The sequence below is a fragment of the Drosophila santomea genome, chromosome X, assembly GCF_016746245.2.
Source record: "Drosophila santomea strain STO CAGO 1482 chromosome X, Prin_Dsan_1.1, whole genome shotgun sequence".
Classification (NCBI taxonomy): domain Eukaryota; kingdom Metazoa; phylum Arthropoda; class Insecta; order Diptera; family Drosophilidae; genus Drosophila; species Drosophila santomea.
The window spans coordinates 2104093-2127587 of record NC_053021.2 but is presented as its reverse complement, the minus strand read 5'-3'; the positions used below and the strand labels follow the sequence as shown (position 1 = coordinate 2127587).

Sequence of the window (23495 nt, the reverse complement as noted above, 5' to 3'; positions counted from 1 at the left end):
CATTACTACCATCCACAGCCACCCAGTCCGCCCTCTCCGTCGCTTTTGCGACCGCCGAACATCTTCACCGGCGGACAGCGGAGTCTGGACGAGGGCATACCCTCCATCGATCTCATCCCGCCCTCGCCGGTGCTCTCCCACAAGCCCCTGAACATCCTCAATGCCAGCCAGCTGGGTGTGGGTGTGGGCATGGGCATGGGAGGCGGTGTCCCCAGCACCGCCGGCAGTTCGGCCAGCATGCACAGCGTGATCATCGATGACATTTCGAAGAGCTCCAGCTCAACAGCGGCGGCAACGCCCATTTATGTGCCCACCATCTCGTCCACAGCGGACGCACAGAACCAGAGCCAGAGTCACAGTCTCAACGATGTGAGCGTGGGCTCCAGTCCAGGTGGTGAGATACCCACAACGGGAATGGGCAGGAATGCCAACACCGGAGCCTCGACTAGCGGCAGTTCGTCCAGCGAGCGGCTGCCTTTGGCTCCACCGCCTCAGCAGGGGAGTTTCAAGCAGCGCTTACGGCGCGGTAGCTCCAAAAGGCGACGTGCCTCCGCCTTGGCCCTTGGAGCCACAGACACAGATAATCCAGCTCGAAGGACCCAGGACGAAGAGGAAGAGCAGCAGCATCAGCATCAGCTGAACAATGGCGGCGACAATAGTTGTTTGCTGCGAAGCAGCAGTGCTGTGGTCAGTGGTTCCTCCTCGGGCACCAAGGAGACCAATCGCCTGAGTCCACAAAACTCCATACGAAGGCTATCCAATACGCTGAGCATAGGCAGCGGCAGCGTCAGCGGACCGGTGGGCAGTCGTCGGGCATCGGCATGCATTTTCAACTCGCAGGTCTACCAGAATCTCAATCAACCGCCCAAACTGCGCCCAGGTTCCGGACAGCGAAGGATGAGCTCCATCGAACTTGCGTTCAGCAAGACATCGCACCTGAATCTGCACAACTTGGAGGCCAACCGCAAGTCGCTGTCGTACACGAACTCGAAGATGGACCTGGACAAGTGGAACAAGTCGTACGGCAATCTGAACGAGCCGGACAACATGCTGCAACAGTACATGGAGGCGCGGGACAAGCGCAAGAACTCCATTAGCCACTACAATCTGAAGAAGCGGCTCGAGGAAAAGGAGCTGCAGCAGCTGCAGCAGCTCCATCAGCAACAGCTGCTCCAGCAACGGCAGGACTCCTTCTCCTCGACCACCCAGCAGCAGCATCTGCAGCAGTTGCAGCAGCTGCAGCAGCACCGCTTGTCCAAGGATCAGCAGCAGCTGGCGATGCAGCCACATTCCATGGTGCCAGGAGGCGGCGAGCGCTACTCCAAGCTCAAGATGCTCATCGAGCAGCTGACGCCCAAGCACTTTACCACCGAGCGCGAGGACTACTCGCTCTACATATTCCCCGAGAGCAACAGGTGAGTACCTATGTTCATCGATATGGTTAACGAATTAGTTTGTTTATTAAATATTGTTGGGTTCCGTTTTGCGTACTGATCATCAAACAATCAATCAATTCAATTGGCAACTTCTTGAAATGGGGGAAAGCGAAAATTTCAAATCAACTTTCATTCTCCGACTTAACCATCTGTTTTCCGTACTTTTTTCCACCACCGAGCGGAAAATTCAATTTCAACTTTGCCTGCGACTCGCATTTCACGTATTTGCATTTCGACGCCCTCCGTTCCGTTTTGCAGGTTCCGGCAAATCTGTACGTGGTTTGTCAACCAAAAGTGGTTCGACAACGTGGTCCTGCTGTTCATCGCGCTCAACTGCATCACCCTGGCCATGGAAAGACCAAACATCCCTCCAAGCAGCACCGAAAGATTGTTCCTGGCAACAGCCAATTACGTGTTCACCGTCGTCTTCACCGTCGAAATGTTTATCAAGGTCAGTATATACAATATGATACAGTATGTACATATATACTCATAATTCTGATTATAATAATCACCAACAGGTGGTGGCTACGGGAATGTTTTACGGCCACGACGCCTACTTTACGTCCGGCTGGAATATCATGGACGGATCTTTGGTTACCATTTCCATAATTGATTTGTTAATGTCCCTGATTAGCGAATCGAGTCCGAGGATATTTGGGATTTTAAGGGTAAGTACGGGCTCGCGGCCCTTGGACACTTTGCTATCCGAAAGCAGCAGCAGTAGCCAGCAGTCCTCAGTCGACCAGAAAACCAGAAAACGAGAAAACCAGATTACCAGAATACCAGAAAACCAGAAAACCTGACAACCAGAAAAACAAGCCAATAATCAATAATCAAGCGATTAACAACAAGCAGACCAAGATCAACCAGAACAGCTATTACCAAGAACCACGCCCAGAACCGACCACGCCCATTTACTTGGCTGCTGGGCTGCGCACTCGGATCAGAAAAGCTACCGCTAAATCGCTAATCGCAATTTATAGCTAAACTTAATGCTAAAGCTAAAGCTAATGCTAATGCTAATGCTAATGCTCGAAATCCCCAATCAAAGTCGCTCGCTATATCGCCTCGAACACATAGCTCTGTCTCTGTTTCTCTGCTGATTGGCTATCTCTGTCTTTTATGTGCTCTTCTTTCTCTTGCGCACACCCACACACTCTTACACGCACACACACACACATCTACAAACCTAAGCACACACACACATGATGCAAAATTCTTTAATGAAACATTATCTTAAATCTTTTCAATTTTGAGTTCATCTTCTACTTACACACATCTCGTGTCTATCTATATCTAAAAAAAAAATGGTGTATATAATATACTTATATATATACTTTATATCTCTATGAAAACTTCAGGTAAATTTCCGCTGCTATATGCGTTAATCAGCAAAAATAAGATCGAATTTGTTTTCACCATTTATTATGTGTGTGTAGACCCCACTTCCCAAAATATAACTCTTAATAGTATACACCCCCAAAATAACCAAAGAAAACTTAAATTCAAGTAATCTGTTGACTTGCCTTCATTGAGTTTCGTATTGTACATACTTGATTCTTTCCCCTTTCCTATCGACAACCTCCACGTGATGATAGGGTTATGACACTGGAGATGAGAAGACCCCTAAGGGTTTATCATTAAAATAATCAAAAAACGTCAATAAATCTTCAAATCTTTTACTCCGCTTTCGGTTCTCTGCGAGTTACCTAGTCATTCAGTTGAATCATGTGGACAGCCGTAGTGTCAGTTGGTAGTGTCATACCCCTATTCCTATAAAGCCACCATTTAAGCTATACCATTCCACTCCAATCAAAACCGAACAACATCATATAGCTATAAATGCAAACGCCCCATCTCGTTGTATTATCACCTTCCATCGCCTTGTTTTGTTGCTCAAGCAGTGTTGGCATTTACATATATTATTAATCATATTAATTTTCGGGCATTAACTGCTTCAATTTGTGTGACATTTTCCAAAATAATCCAATTAGTTACAGCACACCAGTGGTTTTGGTTTAAGTTTGTACAACTTGTGCAATTACAATACAATTTGATTTGGCATTTTAAAAAAGTGCACTATTTATTAGGTTGCTTCTTATATTATTTTTTAATATATTATATTTTGTTTGTAATTTTTTAACAATGGCAATTACACACTGGTGTGCTTTGTTGCTATTTCCTTTATGTGTTGGCTTCATCCAAAGTAAATGTGTATATTCTACATGGTTTTACATGCTTTTACTACATGTGTGGCGCCGCCTGGCGTCCGCTGGCTGAAGCCGGCGCAGCAAGCAGTGCCTCGGAAGAGGCGCCGCCGATAAATCAGTGTAGCCGATGCACCAACCACAACCACTCTTCTCTTCTCGCCCCTTTCCGTTCTGCTCTGTTCTCTTCTCGCCTCCGGCAAACAAAAAAAAAATGTCCTTGCAGGTGTTTCGACTACTCCGATCCTTGCGGCCGCTGCGGGTGATCAACCGAGCCCCGGGTCTGAAACTAGTCGTGCAAACGCTCTTATCGTCCCTGCGTCCCATCGGCAACATCGTGCTCATCTGCTGCACCTTCTTCATCATCTTCGGCATCCTGGGCGTTCAGCTCTTCAAGGGCACCTTCTACTACTGCGAGGGCGAGAACATCAAGGGCGTACGCAATGCGGACGAATGCCGCCGTATACCCGGCAACGTGTGGACCAATCGCAAATACAACTTCGATGATCTGGGCAAGGCCCTGATGTCCCTATTCGTACTGAGTTCCCGCGACGGCTGGGTGAACATCATGTACACCGGCCTGGATGCGGTGGGCGTTGACCAGCAGCCCATTGTCAACTACAACGAGTGGCGTCTCCTGTACTTCATTGCCTTCATTCTGCTGGTGGGCTTCTTTGTGCTGAACATGTTCGTCGGCGTGGTGGTGGAGAACTTTCATCGGTGTCGCGAGGAGCAGGAGAAGGAGGAGAAGATCCGGCGGGCGGCGAAGAGGGCACTGCAGATGGAGAAGAAACGACGCCGGATGCACGAGCCACCATACTACACGAACTACTCACCCACCCGGATGTTCGTGCACAATGTGGTGACGTCCAAGTACTTTGACCTGGCCATTGCCGCCGTCATCGGTCTAAATGTGGTCACCATGGCCATGGAGTACTACAAGATGCCATCTGGTCTCAAGTACGCACTGAAGATCTTTAACTACTTCTTCACTGCGGTCTTCATACTGGAGGCGAACATGAAGCTGGTCGCACTGGGCTGGAAGCTGTATCTCAAGGATCGCTGGAACCAGCTGGACGTGGGCATTGTCCTGCTCTCGATTGTGGGCATTGTGCTGGAGGAGCTGGAGACGAACACGCACCAGATCATACCCATCAATCCGACAATCATACGTGTGATGCGGGTACTGCGGATAGCCAGAGTGCTCAAACTGCTAAAGATGGCCAATGGGATTAGGGCGCTGCTGGACACCGTGATGCAGGCCCTGCCCCAGGTGGGCAACCTGGGACTGCTGTTCTTCCTGCTCTTCTTCATATTCGCGGCATTGGGCGTGGAGCTGTTCGGGCGACTCGAGTGCTCCGACGAGATTCCCTGCCAGGGATTGGGCGAGCACGCGCACTTCGCCAACTTTGGCATGGCTTTCCTCACATTGTTTCGCGTAGCGACTGGCGACAATTGGAACGGCATCATGAAGGATACGCTGAGGGATAATTGCGATGACGCGGCCGATTGTGTCCGCAATTGCTGCGTCAGCTCAGTTATTGCTCCCATATTCTTTGTGATATTCGTGCTAATGGCGCAATTCGTTTTAGTGAACGTCGTCGTGGCTGTACTGATGAAACACCTCGAGGAGAGCCACAAGCAAATGGAGGACGAGCTCGACATGGAGGTGGAGCTCGAGCGCGAGCTGGTGCGCGAGCAGGAGTTCGCCCAGGAGCAAAAGCTGTGCCAGCAGCTGGCGGAGGCGCAATCGAAGGCGGCCGCTCCCCCGCGCCCCCTCGCCAAGGTCAAATCGCTTCCAAAGAACTTCATCTACAGCACACCCTCGCTGGACAAGAAGTTTCCAACGGTTTCGGGCGCCAACAATCCCAACAATCCCAACGCCAGCCTAACCAGCTCGGCGGCCACCAATCTCAACCAGGTGGCTATGGGGACAGGGACGGGAAGCGGGGGTGCGGCAACGGGAGCGGTACCGCTTGGATCGGGAGCTGGACCACGTAGGCAGACCGTCCAGTATTTCCAGCAGCCACCACAGTCCATGCTCGGCGGCCTGAGTCTGGCCGAGATGGGCGGCACCCTGACGCCTCAGGCACTCGGTGCCCGATTGGGCGAACCCTTCGGCGGCGGAGGAGGAAGCAAGTCTGGGCCACGACGCCAATCCTACTGGGTAATAAGATGAGTTCGTTTTCTAAAAATGCTTGCTTATTTGATTATATTTTCGTTTCATACAGCAGATTAATCCAATCCGTAAGCGCGGCGTGCTGTCCAAGGAGCGCTCACTGGACGAGCAGGCCATCCGTCGACGGAATCTGGAGGCCAAGCGCACCAGCTGCGACTCGCTCCCATGGGGCGGAGATGCCCTCGACTGCCGCAGGGGCACGATCTTCGAGAGCCTCGAGTCCGATGGGGGAGGAGTAGGGGGTGGTGGTAGTGGCGGCGCTGGTGGAGTTGGTGGAGTAGGAGGAGGAGTTTCCTACGATTTACGGAGTGTGCGCAGCGCGGATGTTGGCCATTCGCAGACGGATGCGGATGTGTCCCTGTCGGTGGTCAGTGCGCTGGTGCCCTCCGTAACGACGCCACTGCCCCCACCCCTGTCCTTGCCCATTGTCACGCCCACGTCGACGCCCACGCCCCTGCAATTGCCCATGCCAATGCCAATGCAAATGCCAATGCCAATAACAATGCCAATGACAATGACAACGACAATGCCGGTGCCGATGCCGATGGCACATCCTCCACCACGAAGACCCTTTGGTTGGTCACAGTCCGTGGACCAAGGATGCATGCGGAGCAACTTGCTCCTCTCCGTTCCCAGATCCATGCCGCCGCGCAGTCGCAGTGGCAGCACCAAGCAACTGTTCAAACAACAGGCGCTGGACGAGGATGCCGACATGGATGAGAACTCGCTGCTGCTGCCAACAGCAGCTGCTGGAGGCCGATCAGGACCAGGATCGGTGGCAGTCATTGCCTCGAGTTCGCTGGATCTGCCAGATCAGAGCGGCAGCTCCAAGCAGATCCTGCCAGACTCCATCGCACTGGGGGTCAGCAAGTCCGACTCCTCGGACATCCTGCGCATCATCAGCGAACGGAGGCGCATGGATCAGCGGGAGCAGAGGGAGCCCGAGGATCAGGACAACGAGGCGGAGGACAGGGACAGCGACTACAAGGAGCTGCTCCTGGTCAAGTCCCCCCAATCCTCCATGGACTAAATGCAACACACACACACACAAACACTCTGTAGATCGTTACAAGTAGTTATCTCTAAATAGGGCCAGGCTTACAACAATAATGATTACTGTAGTGCTGACTAACAAGGATAATAGCTAGGATAACAGTTATCCCTCGATTTCGAAATCTCTAAGTTGGTCCACCCACAAGCGAAGGAGCTTACTTTTAACCTCTATATATATACACACACACATATATGTATATACATATACATATATGTATGTATTCTCCATAATTCAAAAACCTGGCCGCCATTAAAGAATACTTTAGGGAATTTTCTAAAAAACTATAACTATAGCATTAGGCTCTAGGCATAGAGATCGACGAGTGCGGTTGGAAAGCAGAAATAATGATTATTCGATAGCTAATATACTATAGAGGATGGCGAATGGCATACTCTTAGCCATAAATCGAGAGGAAAACCAGAAAGCCAGTGAAATAGAATTGAAAGCAAAGTTAAGTAAATTACAGCTAGTAAGCAAAATTGTCAACTGTTTTTAGTGCAATCCTACGGTTTTCATAACTTTAACAAGCAAAACTTATATATGAAGAACTCTAAACTAATAGATCGCCAGAGATCGTTGAAAATCGATGTAGATCGATGAAGGTGAATAGCTAAGTTTCAAGTTGATTAGAGTGTTTTCCGTTTAAATGTAGCTGTCGAATACGATGATGGATTATATACAAGTGTTATATGCGATTTACATATATACAGTTATATTACATTTACAGTTACTTATAGGGGATACTGCATTCGAAACCAAAATGATGGAAATTTGTGAACAAAGAATCATCAACTCTGTGATTAGCTCTTAAAGTTTAAACGTTTATATGAGAGGCCGTGCAGACACCAAAACCAAAAACAAAACCAAAATCAAAACCAAAAACAATACCAAAAACCAAAAACCAAAAACACAAAAACAAGCGATCTGTATATAGAATGCCTGTATGTAAGCATATGTAATCGAGTGTATTTTACGTAGCTAAGCCAAGGAACAAGCAACCAACTAGCGGAATGATACCGAATCCGAAGGAAAAGCCATCTGAACGAACCCATTGATAAGCAATAGAGAACTGTAGCTCTTAAGATCGTACCTAGCCCACAAACGAGTAAAGCTGCGTTGTTCCAGGGCGGAAAACGGATACGGAAAAGGGGAAAACCATTAAAGGCAAACACATAAGAACCTTGTCCAAACGAATTTACTTAGGTACTTAAACACACACACACACCAACACACACACGCCAACATACACACACACACACCCCTAACAAATAGCTCGTACGATCTGGTCGACAATCTTCGCTAAATTTAAATACCCTACCCATGTCTGACACTCTATCCCCCCGCCCCCGAGAGGCTTCCAGAACTTCTAGATCCCGCCCCCCGAGGAAAAACAAGCAGACATCCGAAATACAGTGCCAACGCAGTAAGGGTATTCAAGATGTTTTTTATATATAATAAATAATATAATCCCCCCAAGCTATCCAGCAATGAGGGTGGTGAAAGATGGCAGCAGGAGCAACTACAAGTGGAACTTTAAAAAGTAGCATTTATAAAGAATGAAAAAAAGAAAGATGGAAAAACCAAGAGAAACGTAGTAGAAATTTAACGATTAATGTTTAATGACTATATATAGTGTATATATGGAACTATCAACGAATTACAATAGAGTATCAAGATATTTTCTTCAGAAGGCATAACTAGAACAAGAAGACAAAGGAGCGAGGAACCGAGAAGAACACTAACTTAACACTGTCAATTTTTCAACATGGTCTAAGCTAATTTTTTTCAAGGAAAACCAATGATCTAAGAATGAAAACAATTTTACACTCTTTGTACACACTGTAAAAAAAAAAAAATAGTAAGGGGCTCTCCAGTTTAGATAAACTTTAAAATCAAACTTAGCAAACGATTAAACGATTCGGGCGAAAGCGAGGAAAAGAAGAAGCAACAAATTTAATTAAATGATAATTTCATCTGTGCCTTTCTCTACGAATATATATATATATATAAATATATATATTGAAAATGTATCAGATACTGTCTCCATCTCTTTCTACGCTCCCACTCCCTCTCTCGCACACACACGCACACAATGAATACACCCTGCTCACACTCACACTCACACCAACACAGACACCAAGCAAGCAATGCGAAATGTAACGGTGATGGCAAGCAGTGCTTCGCGTAGCTGAAAATGCAACTCTGCAAACTATTTACGAGGCAGGAAGAAAGAATAATAACGAACAACCAAAATAACTACTTAAGTTTACTAATAAAGAAAGAAAGAAAGAAATGAAAACCGAAAATACAAAAATCCAAAAACCCAAAAAATGAACGTAAAAATACAAAGAAAATTATAAGCATGAAGTTTATAGGTTAATGCGCTAGTAGTTTTGAACTTTTTTTTGTAATTTTTTAAACGTAGCCGCTTCGAAGTAAACCAAATGAAACTATATACGTTTTTGGTTTTAGTTGTGTGTGTCTGTTTTTTTTGTGCGAAGCGTAAAGCAACTATAAAGAGCGTTTCTTCTTGTTGATTAATAATTAGGTAAACTGCTACAAACCATAAGTTAATTAAACCAAAAAACAAAAAAAAAACGAGAGAATACAGAAAACCGAAAATAACCGGAAAACCAAAGCGAACAGCAAAATTAGAAAAAGTGAGTTAAATTTAAAAACTATTGCCATAACGGCCAACGAAATGCAAGCTAAGCAAATTTGCTTTTAGCTCCATGCTCCCGCTCCAAAAAAAAACCATTGATTCTTTGCAAACTAAAATAAGCCAATTAAATGTGAAATTATTTAAGAAGGCCATAAGTAAGCATAACTAAGCACGATCCCCTGCTGCAAGGCCAGATACCGAAACTCTCTCTCTGTTAGACAAATAGCCAAAAGCCAAAAGCCAAGTTGTAATCATTTCGTTGCGTGAACTTTGCGTATAATTTGAATGGTTCGATTGGTTCCACTAGAGATACGTACATATATACTGAGAACACATACTATGTAAAGCAGCGAAACAAAACCAAAAAAAACCTAAGAAAACGAGCATTATAAATTAAAGAGAATTTGAAAAGAACGTATACGCCCCGTGTTACTTGGAAGTGATTTCAGAAGATTTAAGGCGGCTCCCAACGAACTTCTCCTACAAAACAAAAGAAGAGAAATTATGGGTTTCCGTACTGGTTCTTTATTCACGAATATAATGCCGGTAAGGAGGTGTGTGTGAAAGTGCGGACTCGGGGCTTTTTGTAAGCTACTCACGGATAGCGCACTCGTGTGCTCGTGTACAGCTACAAACACTCTATAATTCTATATAGCCAGGTATAAAGTACATATGCATTGCAGCGCCATAACGAACAGAAAACAAGACAAAAAACAAATCTGGGGAGACTACACAAAAAATTGGAGCAGCACAGATCAGCAGCTGATCCTCAATCTTATCGCCCTGGTAATTGGTTTTCATTGCTGTTGCTGTTGGTTTGCTGTTGCCGCAGGTGATCTACAGTACTCGTATGGTGTATATCGATATGTATATACTATATAGTATGCGATATAAATATATAAAAAAAAATACATCGACGGCCACGGCGGACTACTACCACACGCTGCACTTTTCCGCCGGATTCATGGTGCTGCCCAGTGGGCATTTGTAGGCGCTGGCAAAGTCACGCGAATTCGAAAGTGGCCCCAGGACACGTACGAATCCTGGCGAGTGGACCGCTGAGCGGATCTTGGTCAGCGCATCCTCCGGCCGCATGGATCCGCACCAGATTTGGGCATAGTTGAGAAAGAATAACTGATCGTGGGTCATGTTCAAGCCGGGCAGCTGCTGCTCCCGCCCATGCAAGGTCTCCCATTTCTTGTAGGCCTTAAAAAGCGCAGAACTCAATGGGTTTAGGATACGGTGATATATATAACTATATGGACTTACCCGGAAAGCCTGCTTGAGACCGCCGTTGTCGGCGATATTCTCGCCCTGCGTCATCCGGCCGTCCATGAACATGTCCACCTCATTGATCTTGTAGCGCGAGTACTGATCGATGACGCACTGCGTCCGTTCGCGAAAGGCCTCGATGGTGGCATTGTTCCACCACTGCATCATGTTGCCCTCCTTGTCGAACTGCCGTCCCTTGTCGTCGAATCCGTGGGTAATCTCGTGGCCAATGACCACTCCGATGCCGCCGTAATTCAGGGACTTGGGAAAGTGCTGGCTGTAGAACAGCGGCTGCAGGATGCCAGCAGGAAATACTAAGGTACGTACGGAATGCAAAACAGTAGAATGAATTGGCATTGGTGGATGACTTCCATTGACCCACCTATATCGTTTTTATTCGGATTGTAGAAGGCATTGACCACCGCCGGTTCGGTGGTCCATTTTTCCTTGTCCACCGGCTGGCGAAGAAGCCGCAGCATCTTCTCCGACTCCCATTGCAGAATGCTAAGGACATTGCTGATGAAGTTGTCGGGGACAATGGTTAGCTGAGGAAATTAGGGACTACGGATTTCACGAAACTGTTTATCTATATATACGAGTATATACCCACATTCACGTACTCCTGCTCCAGCTCGGTGGCATTGGTCAGCAGCTCCGGATAGCCGATACGCTCGTTCATGGAGTCGGCCTTCTCTTTGGCCACCGCCCGCGTCTCGTCGTCCATCCAATCGTTCTCGGCCAGCAGTTCGTTGAAGGCCGCTCGTATGGTGTGGATCATCTCGAGGGCCACCTCCTTGCTCTCCTGGTTGAAGTTGTCCCGAATGAAGAGAGCGCCCACGGCGACGCCCAACTTCTTGTTCGTCCACTCAACGCACTGCGACCAGCGTGTCCTCTCCGACTGGATGCCCATCAGGATCTTGCGGAACTCCACCCGCTCCCGCTGATACTCATCGATCATGTGCGACATCAAGGACATGACCAGGCGCCACAGCATGTAGTTGTGCACCACCCGGCGATCGGTGTGCGCCAGTATCTTGCCCATTTCGGTTAGATAGTGCAGGCCATAGGTGACCAGCGGCTCGTCCTCCTGCAACGGAATCTGTGGACCCAGGGCAGCCTGCAGATACTCCTGCCACTGCACTTCGGGCACCAGTTCCTGCAGGTCCGGCAGCAGCATCTTGCGATAGACCAGGCTCGTGTCATGGCGATCCGCCTCCGGCAGCGAAACATTCACCAGCTGCGTCTCAAAGAGCACCACCTTCTCCAGTTCGGCAGCGGCGGTGGCCGGATCCGCACCCAGGAGCAGCGCCACCTGCGTCATGTACCGGTGGTAGGCCCTCCGGTCGTTGGCACTGCTCTCCTTCAGGTAGTAATCCCTCGAGGGCAGCGCATACTGCAGCTGGTCCATCTGCAGGATGTTCACCGAGCTGTTCTTGTCGTCGGCGCCCACATACAGCTCGATCATCACCGGCTCGCTGTAGTTCAGCCGCAGCTGGCCCATCAGCCGCTCCACGGAGAGATCCGCCGGCGGACTCCAGTCCCGCTCGATGACCGGCCAGCCGCCCAGGGATTGCAGCACCTGCTTGAGTCGTCCCGTTCCGATTTTGCGGATTTGAGCTGAGAACGGGAAGTAAGGTCTTAAGACAGGTGAGCTAAGCAAAACCCTATTTCACAATGATAGATATATTATAAACTGGTTTGCGATTGAAAGAATGAAAAAGCGTTAGCTTGTGATAGCAAATTTAAAATTAATTATAAAATAGCTAAACATGAAGAGTTCAACTTACGAATATCCATGCAGCTCTTGAAGAAGGTTTTCGCCTTTATGGTGGCCTTGTTGTCGCGTTCATCTACGGGCTCCTCCAGAACTGCGCGCAGGATAACCTGCTGCTGATCGGACAGGACCTGCAGGGAATTAGGAAGCACACTTAGCCACAAAGTCTTATCGAGGCATATAGTCCAATTGCGAATTCCAAGTACCTCAAATGTGCTGATGGAGCTGCGGTCCTCGGGAATGGGATGCATCTTGTTCCACGTGCCGCACGCGTACTGGAAAAAGTCATCGCAGGGATCGGAGTTGAGGTCCATGGCCGAGAGCAGGGAGGCCGCTGGATTTGGATAGTTTAGTTTGTTGTGCGTTAGGCTGGTAGAGTATTCGGTGCAGTAAATCAAACCCAATGCGGTGGGAAACCCCTCAGCTGGTGTGCAGTTAGTGCTTCACCCCGTTGAGGCCATAATTTATGCCTTCTTTTGATCGCACCGGCCATAAACTTGGACCACAAATCATCAACGCAACTTTTACGATAAGCGATAAGTAGTTTCCACCTCCGCAAAATCCCACGTTTTTCCCCAATGCCAATGCAACTTTTCGGTCACACAAAAGTTACGAATTGAATGCGTAACTAAACTGCCAAGAAGCAGCAATTTTCCGAGATAGACCTGCATTGTTCAGGGGTTGCGCTGCCAATCCATAAATCAACGTCATTAAAATGAATTTCATTATCTCGGAAAACTAAGTGCGAAACTCATTAGTGTGCCCCCCACCTTCAAGATTTTTCTCACTTCGGAAACGTCCTTGATTTATGCAGTAGCTCTAAAGGATACCAATAGGATACCTGCTCGCCAGCGAAAATTGCATTCTGGGAACTCAAAGTTACCCAGGATGTTTGTCAGCCACTTAGCAATTTCCCTGATTCACTCGCTTTAATGATTACCAACTGTCAATTGTCCTTATTCAATTCCTGGAAAGTGTTTTTATCCAGAGAATACGAACCACGCCGCTTAGTTCAATTAAGAATCCGATTTGGGTTACCAATTAGGGTGAAGCCCCGAAAAGTATGCTTTTTGGAGCACTCGATTCGATGGCATCGCCCTGTAATTGTGGCCATGTATATTTTAGTAAATTCCATCTACCAGGACAGGTGTATCTATATACCCTTCCATCCATCCATCCGTCGAACTATCTATCTATCTATCTAACTATCTATCTATCTATCTATCTATCTATCTTTCTATCTATCTATCTACCTATCTATCTATCTATCTACCTGACTATGCATTTCTGTGTCCGTGTATCTAGCGGCATGCCAGGCATGTCAATCACTGTGGCAATTTCCTCGGCAAGTGACTTTGAGGTGTTTGGTTGCCCGCATTGCTTGACATAAGTGCATTTGGAATGGATGAATGTGGGTAGACATGAGGGTGAGCAGATGTTCTGGTCCCCATCGGTGGGCAAAATGAGCGCAATATATAGTACCATATACCATATTCCATAGAGCATATCCCGTAGACCGTATCGCATAGCCCTTCACACGGGCACTTAGCTATCTTAATAGCCGGTGAATAATTTACAACTCAAATAAAAACCGCACATATTGGATGGTCGTTAAAGGCCCTTAACCTACGCCTTCTCCCACCGTTCACTCCATTTGATTGGCTGTTGTATAGCCGAGTTTCTTATAGATGGATTACTACACTCATAATGAAGGCTTACAAAGATATCTGGTTTCGACATGAGTGAGTTTCACTGTAGTCATTATAGGTATTGGATTATTTAAGCTATTTGGAATGCAGTTTGATTGCAAGTGCAATTCGAATTCCCCTCGGCACATGCATTAGTTTCACTTTGAAAGCAGGGGTTCTTAACTAGCTTTTTAGAAAATCCCCAATACGGCAGCGATTTTGAAGTGGATCTGAGCTTACCTGTTCTCACGCACTCCTGGCTCATGCAAATGTTATCCTGCCCCTCGTGGGCGTATGCCGAATCCTGGTTCCACCTGCCATTCGGTCTGTCATCGTTGTCTGCAATTAAAGTTGACGGATTTTCAGTACAGCACACGTAGTACAACAGCACGGCTTATGAGCAATTTGCTTTTAGAAGCGAATGTACAGCGGGAATACGTCGAAAAAGAACTTATCAAGACAACCAGCGATTCGCGGGCCACTCAACTAAATTGAATTTGAATTTCTCATTAAACGACGCGCAAGGAGCTCCTCCTGCTCCTGCTCCTGCTCCTTCTCCTGCTCCTCATCTACATTGGGATCCATCCCACCTGCCCCCTTCTTTCTTCCCAGTTGGCTTTATTAAATTAAAATAACGAAAAGCCAAGCTCGGTGGCTGAATTCCCTCGAACCCCCGTCCACTGGCCATCGATTGCCGCCTGGACAGGACACATGTTGCATGTCGTCCTTGTCGAGGCTGTCAATAAAAGTGGGATGTTCGCCGGCGGTGGGGGAAACTGGAAAGGTGGAGGCGCGTTGGAGATGGCAGCTTTAGTTATTAATTAAAGCGATTCAGCCAAGCGTCCAACCGTCCAAACGCCCAATCGTCCACCCAGCTAATAACATTTCCCCCGGCGCTAATAGGTTTAAGTGGACCAGGGGAAGGTTCCATGTGGCATGTGGCCAGTGGCAAGTGGCAAGTGGCAAGTTGGCCAGCTGACCAGTTGGTTACTCGGGTTGAATGTCCAGAAGTTATTATAACATTGACTAGCAGTGAAATCGGCAAGGGAACGGAGATGGAAAGCAATCGATTTAGATATAAATATTTCGATAAAATATTATACCCTGGCTTATTCATTTTTAATGCCTCAATATTGAGAGCGAAATCTATCTGGAATGTTTATGATTAATGGTTATTACAAGACCCTTAAAGCCAACGTAAAATGAGCTATGAGTATTAATAAGCGAGATAACTCGCTGATCTTTAGTGTATTCATATAAACCATTCCAGCAAACTTAGCATGAGCTTACTTTAAGCTCGAAAGGAGAAAATCGATGGGTCTAAAGGGAGGTGTGGTGGAAATGGAAAAGCAAAGAAGTGGGAAAGTGGAAAAGAGGGAAAGGGAGAGAAAAATCATAGTCAAGGCCAAAGGCCTACCACAAGTCGCTGTTGCCGATGGAAAATGTTGATGATGATGATGCTGGGTATTTACGGAGATGCCGCCAATGAGATATTTTTAAATGGTTTTAAAAAAAGGGGAAATAGGCTTTGATGGTGCCGCTGCCGCTGCCGCTGCCACGATGAATGAATTTGGCGCAAAATGTTGAAAACACGTTTTATCATGGTACAAATATAAACAGGATAATGGCCTGTGCAGTGGTGTGCGTGTGGCATATTCAATTAGCATAAGGATTCGATGGAGGAAGACACGATCGATGGGAACGGCCGTTAAAAAATTCATAGACATCCCTATCCAATGCCGATTGATTGCTTTTCGTTTGTATGTACATATATCTTACTTGTTTTTCTTTTTCGGCTGCTCATGTATTTGGTTATTTTTCTCGGTTTTTTTCTCTATTTTTTTTTTTGGTTCTGTTTTCTCTAATCGAGGGAGCACATGAACATGTAAATTATGCCCGGACAGACATCCTTCCATGGAGCAGCTCCTGAATATTTCAGTTGCTTGGAATCGCATTATTCCATGTGCCAGCGAACAAATGCAGAAGGGCGTCGAGTCTAGAGCACCACCCAACAACAACCACCCACCGATAACACAAGATAAGAACGAACAGGGAACACAGTGTCCCTGGCTCTTTGGAAAATTCAAAGCCATTCTAGTGTGACATTAATAATATTTCTGTTTGTATGCCTAATATTTCTGGTCAGATATTATAGCGTAGTTATCGCAGCAAACACTGAATTCTAGCTCAATAATCTATATTTGCTCAGTTCAGTTTGTGCATGTTTGCACCACTGTGGTGGCGAGAGCAACTGGCCCACCACAAAAAGGCTGACTGAAGGAAGCGAGTGTTGCCATTGTTGTTGCTGCTTCCGCTGCTTGTTTGACATATTCTGTAATTGAATTTTAAACAAGGCGCATTGCAAGAGGACAGGACAGCTCAGGACAGAACGGAGATTACAACACCCCGATGGACCCACAGTGTACCAGTGTGCAAGTGTGCCAGTGAGGCAGTTACCCAGGAGGCAATGGCATCCTTCAGCCTGTTGCGCTCCATTCCCTGGGCCAAGAGGAAATTGAGTTTTGGCTCCATTTGTTGTGAGTCAGCAGCGGCCAGGCGCTAAATTCAGTTAACATGCCCGCTTGCTGGCCAACAGGGTAGCAGCAAGGGGTAGCGGCATCCACCGAAAGGAATCAGGGGCACAGGACTCGCCTGTTGATTGACTGCTGACCTAGTTGCCGCTCTTCGAGCTACTACTACCAACAGGTGAGGTGTTCCCAACACTCAACACGTTTGCTGCAGGATAATAGCCATTTCATTTTCCGATTTCCCCAAAGTAAATAATCTAAGTGTCGCGCAAATTTTTTTCGAATTTTTGATGATGATTTTTGAATTGTTGCCGAAAATCGTGTTTCTGCGATTATAAATATGATTATTTTGACCAGAACATTCGAAATATTGGTCCAAATATGGAATGTCATATCTCGTTGAGTTCGTAATTAAATTTCCAATCAAACTGTGTTTTCAAAAAAAATTCAATTTTTTTTTTCAAATTTTTTGCAATTTTTGATGATGTTACCCCTTACAAAAAATGCGAAAATTTGGCCAAAAATTATTTTAACAGAGTCGGTCAAAAAGTGATTTGGTTGGTTAGTATTGGTAATTAGGAGTAAAAAACTGTAATTCTTTTGGTTTTCTGACCGTTTTTAGCCTAGTTATGCCGAAAATGGCAATCGTAAATATTACATTTTTGGCTGAAAATCGATTTTCTATTGTTTTGCGAATATTATTATCAGTATTTTTATCACAGCATTCGAAATAGTGATCCAAATATGGAATGCCATACCTTGTTGATTTCGTAATTATATTTCCAATCGAACTGTGTTTTCAAAAAAATTCAATTTTTTCACATTTTTTGCAATTCTTGATGATGTTACCCCTTACAAAAAATGCGAAAATTTGGCCAAAAATTACCTGTCCGCTCGTCATCACTTCCAGTTGCTTGTTTGTCCGTGTCTGTGTCCGCCATCCCTCGCTATATATGAATCCTTTCAATTCTTTACCGTTAATAGTTATGTCATTTCCTTTAATAATTACCCCATGTAATCTTTGTAAACTTTAGATATAAAAAAAATCGTTTTAAGTAACTTAGATTAGATTAAGTTGTCCAATAAGGGTAACAGTACGCTAGTCCAAATAAACAATTTCGTTGAATACAAAAAAAAAATGTTTCAGACAAGCGTAATTCCCAGATTACACCTAATTCTGGGCTTTTAAAGTTCCATTATGAAACCGGGAAGTTTCGTCAAGTAACAAATAATCAAACACTAGTAGATAGCTTTCGATAGCATAGTAATAAATTGTGAGACAAACGGAATTCAAACTGATAAGTAAATACAAAAACCTCTAGAGCTTGCTAAACTTTAAGCATACTTATAGTAGCCGTATTTTGATTTATATTTATTTCATAATTTTCAGATTTTATGGCCTTAACCCTTACCTGGCTCCAGCCGGTACAGGTGGCACCGCTGATGGACGCTGGCAAAATAGATGGCCAGTGCACCAATGGCCGCTCCCAGAACAGTGAAGGCGATGGCCAGGACGAAGAGGCGACGCCGCTGCTGCGACTCCTTGAGCAGCCAGTCGCTGTGGCTCCCGGTGCCCACCACCCCACCGGGATTGACCTGCGCTGGATTCCCTCGCTGGATTCCCACGCCCCCACTGCCGTCGGGCGCCAGGAAAACGACAGTGGGCAGCTTGTTTTGTTGCTGCTGCTGCTGCTGCTGCGTCTGATGTTGCTGCCCCAGGAGTGGCGACACCACCGTGGCACTCAGCTCCTCCAGCGGCGCATTCGCCTGCAGGTAGCCGTTATTCAGCGGCTTCTCGGCGCCGGCCGCTGTTGCCTCATGTTGCTGCGACATCTTCTCAATGGGACGCCTGATTTGTGGACCGGACCGCTGACGCGATCGGCGGACAGGTGAAGCGGTACAGCAGTACAGCGGTACAGCGGTACAGCGGTGCGGCGGTTCAGCAGATCAGCAGTTCGCAGTTAGAGCGACAACGCCGGCGACGCTGGCAACATCAGCCTCGATGGCACTGGAAAAAAATCATCATCATCAAGGTGAGCCATTTGCTTAAAAGAACATCTATACTATAGTTTACAATTTAACTAAGCCATATTTCTATATTTTATTTTTGTTGTTCTATATCTACTAATTTAAATCATTTAGATAGAAAGGGAGACCATATTTAGGAATATGATTTCTGATTTCTATATTACTTAAAGTAGAGTATAATGATAATTTCTTATCAGCGAGTTTCGCGCATGTTTGCATCACTGTAGCGGCCTTTGCGTAATTTTATCAGATGTCTGGGTGAATTTAAGACCAGACCGCCGAACACCGGATTCAACCAGACCTTCCGACAATCGAAGCGTGGCCAAATTTCGGCGCATCGAGTCTTCACTGTGCTCCTGGGTGGCTTCAAAAAGTTGGGCGGATCGTTGGGGAAAGAACCGCAGAAGTTACAAGTACCGGCTTCTGAAGTTTCGACTAGTAATGATCTTCTGATATCATCTTCTTCGCATTATTGTTGTTCTTGGTTTATGTTTTTTGTGATATGGCCAAGATTTGATTGTTTTTGTTGCTTTTAGTAGGCAGTTGTTATTGTTGTTGTTGTGACATGCGATCAGGGCCAACGTGTTTTTCGCGCAATCGCAGCCGGCAACTCAGCAGGGGATGCAAAGCCACACAGTTTGTTGTGCCGCCGACTAAAGTAATCACTGGCTAAGAGGGCCGTTGAAAAAAAGTGAATCTATTCCATTCTTTCATGAGCCATAACTTCGTGAATTACATTTAGAGTCACCTTTGGGCCAATTCATATTTGGGCTACTTTGAAACGAGCTGCATTCTCAGCAGTTAGCTATAAGCGTGCTAACTCGTGCTTATCATTGAATGAGTAAGCGGTTGGAATTAGTTTTAGTTTACGAGACTAGTAAACCTGTCAAATAAACGCTAAATGGTTTTTACGTAAACCCCGATGAGTGTACTAACAAGAAGTGGTTGAGAACGCACAGCCTACTTGTTTGAAGATGAAAGTAAATACAGTAGTTAGTTTTGCCATCTCCAATAATATGAGATGTTGTATCTTTTATTCACAAGTTGAAATATTCGGCAAATGCGAGTATAACCGATATCCACTGTGAGTGGAAGCTCGGATAAATGCGCGTCAAATTTTGCAAAACTCGAAACTAGTTAACCCAGCTGCGAATGGGCAGCGACGCCGACGAAGGCAGCGGGCTATATCTCGTCTATATACTGTCTCCAAGCCGATTTCATTTAATTTGATTTAATCAAAGATCCGATGGCAGATTCGGTGGCAGATGCCAGATAACAGATCGAATGCCCAAATCGGAAATCTAGAGCTACCAATCTCGTGACGCTCTTGAATACTTAAATATTCAAAATTCACAATATTCTTCGCAACTCGCGATCGTTTTCAAAATTGGGCACTTCTGCCGATGAAGCCACGTGAAATTCGATACAGTCGTTTTGTATTTTCATAATTATTATTTTTCCGCAAGAGGATGAGGATGGTGGTGGTGGTGGTGGTGCTGGTGGTGGTGCTGGTGCTGGTGGAAGCGGAGAAGAAACTCGAACGGAGCGACACAAACTAAAATAAATTAATGCGACCGTCGTTAAATTCGCATCGTATTACCTACGCGCAGCTGGTTCACAAGCTAAACAAAAACTTTGAAATTCATAATCGCACAGGCAAAAAAAAATGTTGGTAATTCTGGCTAGCATACGAGTATAAGAGTAGGTTTATCTGATCATCGTTTCAGTATCACATAAATATGTGGTCTATTAAAATACATCTTGTGATATGCGATAACTTGGCAAACAATTACTGCACAGTAAAAAAATATATACTGTATCTCAATCCTGATCAATATTTCAGCACTGTTATCAAAAACATGTCAAGTCCACCAAGAACTTAATCCCCGAGTTTCTCACTGATGTGTTGGAATACCATAATGGAATACCTCTGCGATATCAGTTCCAAAAAAAACACAAAAATTCTATGATCTTATTTCTTTCTGTGCACTTTCCGGATTTTTGTTTAATTTTTGTATAATATTTTAGTGCATTACTTTTTGTTGTTCTGCTGCTGACTTAGTGTTTTATTGTTATTTTTGTTGTTGCTTATTTTATTTGCACTATTTTTTATGATTATTTATGTCTTTTACGACTTTCACTGCCTTTGATTTGATTGTTTGTTTGTTGTTTTGAATTTGCGATTCGCCTGCGAGTGCGGGTGCGAGTGGGCGGGCGCTAGTGTGGCGCTCTCTCTCTCTTCCACTCACTCTCCGCTTTTTTTTTTAGTTAATATAATTCTTCTACTTTTTCGTTTGTTTGTTTCTTCTTTTTTTTTGCCGCCAAACGCGCGAGGCGACTTTTCGATGCCAACTGAGCGTTCTCAACGCGTGTCCTTAGCTTTTAAGCAGTCGCTGCCGGCGTCGCTGCCGACGTCGCTGTCGACGCTGTCGCCGGCAGCACTAACAACAAATTCAACCAAGTATTGCCAATGGAAGTGACACCCCAGAGGTGTATATTAAATTAATGCCAACTTGGTTACAGAGCCCCAAAACGAATTAAATAATATGGGGCCAGATGCTCGCTCCCAGTTCTCTGCCCGAATTATGTATGGTCAAGCATTAAAGTTTCTCGACTTTCTCGAGATATTTTGGGGCAGATAGCTAAGTTGGGCCAATGCCATTTAAAGGGCTCAGAATCCCTGGAATATCCCTAAACTTGTTAAGGTTCCAAAGTATTTTTAATGGAATATTTATTAATATTTGAATATTGAATTGAATGTATTTCCCTGTACGAAAGGCTACCCATCGACTAGGTGGCCACCCTTTTGCGGTGCAGACAGGACTGGACTGTTTACTCATTACTATGGGGGTACTGCAGGTGCCGCCAATGGACGTTCATTTGGCACGTTCCACACACGATGCGTTCTTATCGCGGTATTTTTGCGGTTTTTTCGGATTTTGCCCGGCTGTCTGCCCCAGCCAGCATGACGCTGTGGTAAGCCATCGATGAATGGCCGGAGCAGCTAGTCCCACAACCCTTAGAGGAACCCAAAGAAAACACACATGACCCAGGGAAGCCGGAGAACCAGACAAGCTGGCAAATCATTGGTCATTGGCGTTGGCATTATCAGTGCGTGATCATCGTGTCGTTGTCAATGGGCTGCGGACAGAAATATTAATTACCAACCCGATAAGTCCGATAAGTTGGGCGATTATAGAACACTCCCCCCTGCCCAAAACCGCAGCCCCACACAACCCCCACACACCCCCCACACACCCCCGACACCACCCATTCAAAACCAAACAAAAACACCCACCTTTGCACCCATCTTTGTGTTAATACTTTTGTGACACTAGCGTCAGGTAATCGTCGAAATTACGTTACCCAATTTTCGATTTCGATTTCGCTGATTGATGGGTTGTACTTATCCCCAGTCCCCCAAATTTCCCAGCGATCATATATGACCAGCTCGGTGGAATCTCGCCTGGAATTCGGTGGGCAGTGCGGGGATTCCCCCGTCCTTTAACGTTACCAAGCCACCCTTGTCCTGCAACACAGGCAACAAAGCCATAATTTGATCGATTTTCGTTAGCTGATTGCGATTCTAACTCACAAAAATAGATTGAAAGTTTCCAAACACGCGCTTTAAGCTCCAAAAAAAGAAATGGGCGCCCAACAGGTGGCGTGAATACACGGCAAGATAAGTGGTGTGCTTTTGAATTTATCAACTAATTAAATTGCCACTATAAATAAACAGAGTTCCCGTAGTAAAACATGTTTACATATAGATAATCTTTATGAGCAGTGGGCATCTATCGTAAATGTTTCAATTACTATGCACATGTTTACTATCAGTTTATTATATTCCCAGGCCAAACCAATCAGTTAACTTGATAGTATTGAAGTGATAAAAGGCTTCCAGTTTAAAAGTGCAAATGCACTAATAATCGTCTGCATATGAAAAGTGGCTAATAGGCTTGGCGATGGTCAGCCAACATTTTAATCCAAATGTAAGTACCCCTCCGTTTTTTCCAATGCAGTAGCGTGTGTTGCTACCACAAATAATGTCGGGCACCTTCAATGTTCCTGCTCCTGCTCCTGCTCCCATCCACAAATTCCCAAAAGGACAACGACTCCGACTTACCGGTTACCTGGAACTTTATTTTTGGCGCAAAACTTTTGGCATGTGCGTTTCAGATTTTCCTTTTTTTCACTATTGACATTGGCGGCTTGTGACTCCTTGGGCGCCATATGGCAGCCACAAAAATAAACGATGGGCACCTCGATGAGCACCGGATTGCACCGAAACTCTTAAGAACAATAACTAAGTGACCACACAAAACGAATGTAGGGATGTATCTATTTATTTATGGCAATTTTAATTTTTTTGTTTCGCGTTCTATTCTTTACAGTAATTTCAAATGTTTTCTCTTGCCAAGGCTTATTCCATTTGCGTGTTTGGCGTGCGACTAAACATATTTTTAATCGCTTAGTTTGCCGGGCCGGTTAAAATCGAGCTTTTTAAGGCAGAAAGCTCGTTTGGGCGAGGAGAACACTTGTTGAGCGGCAGCGCGCCGATTTCTGCACCTGCAAAGCTAACTAAATTTTCAATAAGCTAGTTTCATAAAATCATCCTGGAATGGAACTAGATACATTAATCTGCTGCCATCGCAGGCGTTTTT

The 23495-nt window shown here is 45.6% G+C and overlaps 2 protein-coding genes across 18 annotated transcripts in view; one reads left to right on the top strand and one right to left on the bottom strand.

The window, feature by feature from the left end:
• The window catches only part of LOC120455038 (voltage-dependent T-type calcium channel subunit alpha-1G), an 82260-nt gene extending 72301 nt beyond the window's left edge, over positions 1 to 9959 (top strand). For 12 of the 14 annotated variants that reach the window (XM_039640878.1, XM_039640883.1, XM_039640876.2 and 9 more), the window contains 5 exons: positions 19 to 1415; positions 1695 to 1887; positions 1958 to 2107; positions 3873 to 5813; positions 5878 to 9959. In XM_039640878.1, the coding sequence (XP_039496812.1) occupies positions 19 to 1415; positions 1695 to 1887; positions 1958 to 2107; positions 3873 to 5813; positions 5878 to 6855 (4659 nt within the window). In that variant the 3' untranslated portion in view covers positions 6856 to 9959. The remainder of the gene's footprint in view (positions 1 to 18; positions 1416 to 1694; positions 1888 to 1957; positions 2108 to 3872; positions 5814 to 5877) is intronic. The other 2 variants (XR_005616704.2, XM_039640877.1) reach the window with 2 other exon arrangements.
• A 142-nt stretch (positions 9960 to 10101) lies between these two features.
• LOC120455041 (neprilysin-1) lies at positions 10102 to 23425 on the bottom strand. 4 transcript variants are annotated; one of them, XM_044006527.1, is made up of 9 exons: positions 22958 to 23425; positions 18216 to 18811; positions 14516 to 14614; positions 12794 to 12921; positions 12601 to 12718; positions 11424 to 12430; positions 11196 to 11358; positions 10811 to 11127; positions 10102 to 10747 (listed from the first exon to the last, which is right to left on the bottom strand). In XM_044006527.1, exons 2-9 carry the CDS (start codon positions 18634 to 18636, stop codon positions 10475 to 10477), a joined length of 2526 nt encoding a protein of 841 aa, XP_043862462.1. In that variant the 5' UTR covers positions 18637 to 18811; positions 22958 to 23425; the 3' UTR covers positions 10102 to 10474. The 4 variants fall into 4 exon arrangements, with proteins under 4 accessions (XP_043862462.1, XP_043862464.1, XP_043862463.1 ...); XM_044006529.1 differs by having other exon boundaries at positions 22965 to 23425; XM_044006528.1 differs by lacking the exon at positions 22958 to 23425 and adding an exon at positions 20868 to 21504.
• Between the last annotated feature and the right edge of the window lie 70 nt (positions 23426 to 23495).